The sequence below is a fragment of the Cynocephalus volans genome, chromosome 4 (assembly GCF_027409185.1).
Source record: "Cynocephalus volans isolate mCynVol1 chromosome 4, mCynVol1.pri, whole genome shotgun sequence".
Taxonomy (NCBI): Eukaryota; Metazoa; Chordata; class Mammalia; order Dermoptera; family Cynocephalidae; genus Cynocephalus; species Cynocephalus volans.
In genome coordinates this window covers 19,514,704-19,524,722 of record NC_084463.1, presented here as the reverse complement: position 1 = coordinate 19,524,722, position 10,019 = coordinate 19,514,704, and the positions used below count along the sequence as shown (strand labels likewise).

The 10,019-nt window shown below is 36.4% G+C and overlaps 1 protein-coding gene across 1 annotated transcript; it reads left to right on the top strand.

The window, feature by feature from the left end:
* Positions 1–5,043: 5,043 nt before the first annotated feature.
* On the top strand, positions 5,044–5,973 carry LOC134375872 (olfactory receptor 6M1-like). Its single transcript, XM_063094625.1, has one exon. It carries the CDS (start codon positions 5,044–5,046, stop codon positions 5,971–5,973), a length of 930 nt encoding a protein of 309 aa, XP_062950695.1.
* Positions 5,974–10,019: the final 4,046 nt, after the last annotated feature.

The following is a 10,019-nucleotide window of genomic DNA, read 5'->3' as shown; positions in this document are numbered from 1 at the left end:
CCATTCTAATCCAAATCTCTAAAGATGAACAAAAATCATTAAACATCGCAATGGTAATCACTTTAATATAGGCAAGGTCATATTATTTTCTGGAGAAAGCAAATAGGGTGGATATATCTAAAATCAATTCACAATATGCCTGACGAATAAACAGAAATGTCTAAACAAAATGATGGAAATTGGAAGAGATACTTCAGTGAATGCAAATATGAATTTTTCTATCAGGACTGTTAAATTAAATGAGGTGTTTCCAGAATAGCAAGTTTAACATCACTGGACAACAATTTATTGGAGATATTGGAGAATTTTTTAGGACCAGGCTGTCTCATATGCCTTTTCAGTTCTCTTCTAAACTGACAGTCTATGTCAGGTTAGAAAATTACAGTGACATCAGTAATAATGTCAATTATTACTTGTCAATAATGTGAATAATTCCAAGTTTCTAGATGGATCCACAGGAAAAACAGAAATTGACTAAATAGACAGAAAACTACATTCCTACTACTGAAAAAAAATCTGAGAATTAAGAGGCTTTTAGTCATTTTTGCTAGAGACTCAGAATAGAAGTCAGAAGACCTGTGCTTATTTCAGTTGTGTGTGACTCTTTGATTCATCACTGGACCTAACCATTCTGCCCCCCTTGGTGAAACTATGGTCCAGAATATATATCACTTGAAACTCAGACGAATATTCTGAGGCTGAGATACACTGAATATGTAAGATAAAAGATTAAATCGTAGTATAAGTCAAGACTTAAACTTCTTCAACAGTGCTAAGAAAAAGAACTGGGAAAACTAATTCAAGATTATAAAAAGACAGTTTTTCAATCAAAGGGAAAAAGATGAATAGTTAAGCAGAAATTGAATAACCATTTGGTGTGGTTTTGTAAAGAAGATTAAGTGTGATAGTGGAAAGAGTCACAGCTACATTTGAGATTTATACAGAATTCAAAACTGGAGCAATAAAAGCATTTTTAAAATAATGGATGGTATGCGGTAAGAGAAAAATACTCAAGAGTTCGAGTTTCTCTACATATTTGAATGAAGAAAATACCAATTGTTTTACAGTGTGATGTAAGTATACTTTATTATGTAATTATCTATATTTATGTCAAACAGCCTGCGTCTTACCTAAATTTGTCTGAGTCTTACCTAAATTTGTCTATGTATATACTTTACAAATTACAGCATAATTACTACTCCATCAAAAATTTTAGTGAGGGCAGATGCCAAATGTTATAGCTTTGCCATAAAGAGGTAATTGAATGTTTTTAATATATTTCAGTAACAATTAAACTTTTTCATATTTTACCTGATAGCAGCAAAGATATCGAATTCTCTCTAACCCCCAACCCTCACCACATTTTATTTCTGTTCCTTCTTCCCCAACTCTGTGTTCTTAACAAACATTTACTGAGCAACAACTAGGTAAAAATCACTGTGATAGGCACTGTCTTAGGATCTTAAATCTGGCATATGACTGTCCTCACTTTACAGATAAAGAAGATAAAACTCAGCATGCTTCAAAGTATTATTAAAAGATCACAAAGCTACAAGTGGCCAAACAAAAAAATACAACACAGTTTCTTGATTCTAAAACCTGCTATCCTTCTTTCAGTATGCCACATTTTCTTGACTAATTTTTGAATCTTGAAATGTGCAATTTTATGTAATTTTCTAAGCATCCACAGAAATGGTAGTGAAGAAAAATGCAAAACAAACAAACAAAGAAAACCTTAATTTGACAAGATGACAACTAAATCATTGCACATAGGTTGTTATAGACCAGAGCTTTTCTTCCAAGACATGATGAGGTCCTGAGATCAACTAGAAAAGTTCCTGAGGGCCCTGAGATCAGCTAGCAAAGTCCAAGTTTGTTCGTTTGTTTTCACTATCATGATGCTAAGGAACTCCATAAGGGAGAGCAGTGCTACATCTTTAGTTCTTCTGAGAGAAGTACATTTGGCCCAAAGTACAACAACATAGAAAGTTCTCAAGACCATTTTTTATCATAGTTATAAAATTTTTATGACAACCATGGCAAACAGCAATTCCATTTGTTTTCTTCTATCCCAGATTTTTGTTGTTAAAAAAAAAATGGCATAATGCTTTTAAAGATCCCAAGGTGTCCAACTTTTATAATATCAGAGGGGAATCAAGTTCCTATCAGGGCCATAAAAGACTATATAGGCAAGAAAGAAAATGTGGAGCAGTAAGGAGGCTGTAAAGCAATTAACTAGACAAATGGAAGGGACGGTGGGATAGATGATAGGCAGCTGCATGAGAACATTATTCTGCCTTAAAATACCTGTCAATCTCTAGTGTTATCAGTGATGAAGGGAGGAAGCGGGGAATGAAGAGGAAACCTAAAGCATTTTTTCTGCCTACATAGTGTGTGCTATTCTATTTTTATATTAGGCCTCAATAACATTATTACTTATCCAATCAGATATAATTATGCTTCTGTGCAGTAGTAAATAGTTTGGAAGTTTATTATCTAGGCATGGGAGCAGTAAGGGGAAGAGAGAACATTAGAATATTTGTGGTGGCAAAAGTTCCTACATACCAAAACCCTCAAGACCCTGTTTCAGTAGATAAGACTTTTTGGAGTTCTTTGATAATTTAAAAGAAGACTAAATAATCTACCTTGTAACAATTTAAAATATTACTAGAAGAAATGTAATAATGTGCCTTGCTATTGTAAACTTCTTTTATCCTAGACCTTTCCTTTCTTGATACCCTCCCACCTCTGAACACTGAAAGATCTGATCTATTGGGCATTTTAGTGTTTGATCCTTTCCCAAGCCTAGCATTAATATTGCAGCCATCAGATATCCAGAACTACATAGATCCCAAATGACAACTGTGAAAAGTAAAACATGCCAGAAAATACAGGTTATGATAGAAGTCTGTATTTGATATACGAAAATACAAGTTACAAAGCTTGCTTACTGTTGCTTACTCTTGGGTCAGCTGCAACCCCCTGCTTAAGGGAGAAGCTCCCCCAGTTCTGATTGATTTATTTAAAAAAATGGGCACCTTTATGCTGAAAGAATGGGGTATTAAATAGACAGGATGCCTGTGCTCATGGATGATAAAAGTAATATTTACACTGGGAAGGAATAAAGAGATGACCAATACTCTTCTTCCATAGATGTAGAAACTGGGGCCAAAGAAGTCAAAGGAAGTAAAAAGAGCACTGCTACTAAATCCAACTGCAAGTCGAGTTATTCCACTCCAATTGCATTTTAAAATTACCCATAGATGGACAGAACCCACTATGCGTTTGTAAAGGAGTTTACTACCAGCAACCTAGAAATGTCAAATAATTTTAAGAAACCAATTTTTTCCTTATATAGAACAGAGAAGATGAAGAGAAAAGCCCTGTTTTTAAGATAATAAGGGTACCTTGATTCATGGGATAAATGAGTGGTGACTAAAAATAAAAGAAGCAACTACAGTGACCAGAAAAAGCCACAGCCAACTTTTCAGAAGGACGTCTGTTCAGAAAAAAGTGTTCTAGCTCTGAGCCTTATCACAATCAAGATCATAGCATTTATTTTACTTATTTAGTTAATTTTCTGTCTCCCTTAACTAGATTATAAGCTCCATAAGGATAGTTTTTTGTTGATATTTTTGTTTTGTTTCTGCTTTGTATTTTTTGTTTTCCACCGATATAGCTCCAGCGCTGAAGTTTTACACAATGCGTGGCAAATGCTAAAAAACTATTTGTTGACTAAAAAAAGAATGAATTTAAAAATAATAATAAAAATAAAAATAGTTGCTGGCAGTTACTTTTCCCAGGTAAAGAGCCTAAGGAATATGAGCTCATTTAAAGAAAAACTGGGTGGGATCCAAGGCAGGAAAGTACCCAGTTCAGGGTTTATAAATTGGTTGTTTTGACTTGAAACTAGAGGACTAGCCACAAAATTGTACACCACATGACAGTGGTTCAACTAGATTATATTGATATGCAATAGAAGGTGTACAGAAAATTGAGCAATATTCAGAGATTAAGCTGAATCTTTCAGACACATTTATTAGCATCTGCCTTTTGCACTTCTATTAGTAACCTACTCTTCAAATGGCTGAAAAGAAGGCAAAGTAAACAAGACCTATTTGAAAGAACCTGCAATAAGCAGTTGGGAAATGGGAGACGAAAGGATGGCTGTTCTTCTGCAAGCTGCCATAGATGTAAGAGGCAAGGGACAAAGAAGAAACACACTAATCAAAATATATAAAATAGATTATGCAAATTATGAATTATATCATGAACCTACCTGTCCTGTGACAGTATAGACATCAAAGTATTTATATCATTATAGAAAGTGAAAACAAAGACCTCTTAGTTTTAAGAGATTGATTGTTAGTATACAAAAATAATAATCTCTTAATTTGAAGAGATTGGTTGTTAGTATACAAAAATAAGCTGTGTCCAACTGGATAGTTACACTGAAACTCAACACATAGTATGAATAACAAAAGTGAGTGGAGACAAATATAGGTTCCATCTCATTTGACTGTCCTGGCCAGTTTTGAGTTTCTGCTCTTTGATTTAGCAGATACCTTCAAAGTTGAAATAATTTTGAGAAAAGTAACTCAACTTTTATTAACACTCTCCTTCTCCATTTTCCAAATTATTGACTGCATTCTCAATTAAGTATGTCTCCTTCTTAGGCACAGAACTTATCTGGAGAAATAGTAGATCAGGAAAAGCAAAAAAGAGACAGGAAGGAACACTGTATAAAAGAGAAGAAAATTATAAAGACTAGAACTTGAAGGGACCATGGAGATAACTTCATTCAATCAAAAGTGATTAAATGTGAGAATACTAAGGTTAAAAGAAGCAATGTCATTTATCAAAGTCCCATATTTCTCAGGATCAGAGGCAGAATGAGAATAACTCTTGACTCCTCATGCAAAGCTTTTTCTATTTCATTCTTGTCACAGATATTGAGAGTTGAAAACTTATTTAGGCTGACGTTCATCTCTATATTGTATTATTTTTTTTCAGATACTTGCTGCCCACTAGCCGTTGCAGGTAATGGACATTCAAAATCAAACGACAGTGACTGAATTTACCCTGACTGCCTTCCCTGTCCTTCGGGAGCTTCAGATTTCCCTTTTTGTTGTCCTCTTTTTTACTTACATGCTTACCCTAACAGGAAACATTGTCATCATTTCCCTAATATGGTCGGATAATCGCCTCCAAACCCCAATGTACTTCTTCCTCAGTAATTTGTCATTTTTGGACATTTCATACACTACCTCAGTTACCCCAAAGCTGTTAGCCTGTCTCCTACAGGACAGGAAAACCATATCCTTTGCTGGCTGCATCATCCAAACATACTTCTTTTTTTTCTTGGGAACAGTGGAGTTTATCCTTTTGGCAGTGATGTCCTTTGACCGCTACGTGGCCATCTGTAACCCCCTCCGCTACACCATCATCATGAACAGCAGGGTCTGCCTCCTGCTGGTTCTGGGATGCTGGGTGGGAGCCTTCCTGTCTGTGCTGTGTCCAACTATTGTGGTCTCCAGACTACCTTTCTGTTATAAGGAAATTGGTCACTTCTTCTGTGACATCGCCCCTCTGCTACAGGTGGCCTGTATAGACATTCACTTCCTTGAGGTGATAAACTTCCTCTTATCTTCCCTCGTCCTCCTGACCTCGCTGGTGCTCACCATAGTGTCCTACACCTACATCATTTCTACCATCGTGCGCATCCCCTCAGCCCAAGGACGTCAGAAGGCCTTTTCCACCTGTGCTTCTCACATCACTGTTGTCTCCATTGCCTACGGAAGCAACATCTTCATGTATGTGAGACCCAGCCAGAGTCACTCACTGGATTTTGACAAGGTGACAGCTGTCCTCACCACAATAGTGACCCCTCTTCTGAATCCCTTCATTTACAGTCTAAGAAACGAAAAGGTTAAGGAAGTCTTGAAAGAAGCAATCGACAAAATTACGTCCTGATTGCACAAGAGAATTTGAAACTTTAACGAAGTTTCTTTGCTCAGAATGGTTATTCTCAACTCTGACTCAGTATGGAGGAACACATGCTTGAAGACCAGAACATCCAAGATAGATAGGAAGGTGTGACGAGGTTTGTTGCCTCATCAGAGGCAAAGAAAGTCAAGGTCCAGAGGAGACAATTCAGCCATGAAGAAAATAACATGCTCTGAACACTGTTATTGAACAACTCCACATGCAATATCATGGGTTAATAAAAATACTGAGCTAAAATCCTAAAACCTGAATTTTAAGTCAGGCTTTATCATTTTTTCATCAGGTGGCACTTAGCCTATTCTGATCTTTAGTTTTCTCATCTATAAAGTGAGGAATACTGTTGTGCTTTTTCTTTTCATTTTTGTTATTGTTGGCTTAACCAAGGTAGTCTAAAAAAGGCAACCACATATAATTAAAAACACTTTGCTGGGTCTTTTCAGATATTGCAAGATGATCGGCTCCTCCTTGACAGTTAAATACTGTAGATAACAACAACAACAACAAGGAAGAGGAGTAACATCACTTAGGGTTTGTACAGTGTACTTAATACATGTATGTCTCATTTAATACTCCTAATAACTTTGAGAAGCTGATATTACCTCCACTTTACAGGTGTAAAAACCGAGGTGTACAGTGGTTAAGCATCTTGCCGCAAAGTACACCACTGGTAAGTGACAAAAATTTAGAGTATTTGAACTCTAGTCTCTATTAGCACCTCACTATATCATAGTGTGAAAGAGGAAGAAACTTAGGAGGGAAAACCATAGTAAGTGAAATAAGCCAGGCACAGAAAGAGAAGTACTGTATGTTCTCACTCAAGAGTGGGAACTAAAATTATAAACATATAAGTGAAAGAAAGAAAGATACAACATTCCCCATAATACACTGAACTTTCAAAAGGACAACTGGGGTTACTAGAAGTGGGAAGGGAGCGGGAAGGGAGGAATGGGTAAAGTGCCACGAATAGCAATGATATTGTATATTATTGAATGTAATAACTATTCTGAAGTGAGCATCACATATTGCACCTGGGTGCTGATGTTCAACTCTGTACCCCACAGATATGTACAATCATCTTTGTTGCAATAAAAAAAAAAAAAGAGGGAAACCGAAGTTGGCCTGGAAGTTATCCACTTTTTATGAAACCAGAAGCATTCCCTGCCTAACCTACCAACTGGTAGATCAGGGCAGACTGGGTGTGGCATGCAGCCAGAATAGGCTGTAAGAAGCCATGGGTTAAAAAGAAAACCGTTTATCTAGAAGCCATAACTGACCGTGAGTCTAGATTAATCATCTGTAGTAGCTGATCCCTGTGACTGTCACATACAGAAGAATAAGTATCTTAGAATTCACTTGGTTGGGGGGAAAAAACAAAACTAAACTAAACTAAACTAAACTAATCAATTTTGCTTACAGAAAGTGAATATTGACCTAGAACTGTAGAGCTAATAGAAGAAAACATAAGTGAAGCACTTCACAACATAGGTTTGGGCAAAGAGTTTTTGGATAAAACCTCAGAAGCAGAGACAACAAAAGCAAAATTGGACAAATGGGTTTACTTTAAACTAAAAAGATTCTGCACAGAATCAGCAGACTAAAGAAACAACCCACAAAATGAAAGATAATGTTTACAAACTATGCATCTGACAAGGGAATCAGTAGCCAAAATATATAAAGAATTTCACAACTTAATAGCAAAAAAACAACCCAACTAAAAAATGGGCAAAAAACCTATTCAAGTTTCAGACATTTCTTAGAAGAAAACATACAAATGGCCAACAGGTGTATGAAAAAATGTTCAACATCACTAATCATTAGAGAAATGCATATCAAAACCACAATGAAATATCCACTCACGCCCTTACAATGACTATTATCAACAGCAAGAGAAAACAAGTGTTGGCCAGGATGTAAAGAAAAGGGAACGCTTACACAATGTTGGTGGAAATATGAATTAGTACAGTATGGAGGTTCCTCAAAATATTGAAAATAGATCTACTATATGATCTAGAAAGTCCCACTACTGGGTATAAACACAAAGGACCTGAAATCATTATGTCAAAAAGACATCAGCATTGCATGTTTATTGCAGTACATGGGATGTCTTGGCTATTGTAAATAGAGCCTAAGTGTCCATTACATAATGAATACTATTCAGCCATAAAAGGAATAAAATCCTGTCCTTTGCAACAACATGGATGAACCTGGAGAATATTATGTTAAGTGAAATAAGCCAGGTATAGAAAGACATGATGTCACTAATATGTGGAATCCAAAAAAGCTGATCTCAAAAGGAGAAAGTAAAGTAGTGGTTATCGGAAACTTGAATGGTTTGGGGGGAAAAGGGATGTAGAAATGTTGGTCAAAGGATATACAATCACAGTTAGATAAGAAAAAAAAAAATCCAAAATAGGCAAACATAAAGAAACAGAAGCTAGACAAGTCATTGCCTGGGACAGGGGTTGGGAGGGAGTGGGGGGGGGAGAGGAAGTAGAGGAGGGAAGGTGAGGAGTGACGAAATGGAGAATGACGTGTTGGGTTATTCTTGGGTAGGGAGTTTCTCTACTGGGTGATGAAAATATTGTAAAATTGATTGTGGTGATGGTGGCACAGCTCTACGAACATGCGAAAAAAACCTTAGATTTTACATTTTAAGTGGGTGAATTGTATGATATGTGGATTATATCTCAATAAATCTGTTTTAAAAAATAATCAAGAGGGCCATATGGAGCCCCGGAAGGTAACAAACAACAAGATCTGCTAAGGGACAAGAAGCAAGAACTAGAAATCCTTAGGGAACCAAAGTAAGCACTCTCTTCCCTCTAAATCTCTGACCTCTCTCTAGATCTCTCTGGAGTCTTATGTATCTGTATTATTTTTCTCCATATCCCCTTTAGTAGGCTGAATAATGGCCCCTAAAGATAAACAGGTCCTAATCTCTGGAATCTGTGAATGTTATTTTGTATTGCAATGGGATTTTGTAGCTGTGACTCAGTTAAAGATCTTGAGATAAGGAGATTATCCTGAATTATCCAAGAATCACATGTCATTATAAGAGGCAGGCAGAAGAGATTTTACTTCACAAAAGAAGGCAATGTGACTATGGAAGCAGAGAGATCTGAAGATGCAACTCTGCTGGCTTTGAAGATAAAGGAAGGTGCCATAAACCAAGAAATGCACCTCTAAAAACTGAAAGGGCCAAGGAAGCACATTCTTCCCTACAACTTCCAGCATGACCTCGCCAACATCTAGGTTTCATCCCAGTGAGTCTGATTTTAAATGTATGCTATCCAGAACTGTAAAAGAACCCACTAGCGTTGTTTTAAGCCACAAGTTTGTGGCAATTTGTTACAGCAGCCACAGGAAATTAATATAGACCCAATTTGTGTTTCTGTCTCTGCACTGTTTTTCTCCACTTTTCTGTGTACATGGAAGATAATGGCTGCTTTAGTCATTCACAAATATATGTCTGTATTCAATTACATATACACATTTAATACATAGCAGTATTTATATTGAATATATTTGAGTATATTGATGCGTATTGAATTTATGTGGATACATATTTAAAATTCTTTAACTTCAAAATCCGAATTCCTGGGAGGAGGATCTGATTGGTCCAATCAGAGTGAGATGTCTATTCCTGACTTACTTATTTGTAAGAAGAATGGGTTATGAAGAATCAAATCACCCTGTGCCACACAGCCACTGAGCAGTTGCTGTGGAGCAAGCGCTCGAAATGTGTAGGAACAGGGAGAAGACAATCTCTAAGACAAAAAATGTATTGTTGACTTTCTAACTACATGGACAAAGAACCTTAGAAATTGTCATAGAATTTATCATGGAAGAGCATGTGGAGAATGTGCTATATTAAGGATGAGTTCAGAATATTGCGAGAGAGCATAGTCCATTATAAAATATGCAGTGGACAAATGTTTAAAGAGGGCAGGACAATGTCACCGAGAATGAGGCAATCACATAATTTTCTGCTCTATACTTTTAACTAGAAACTA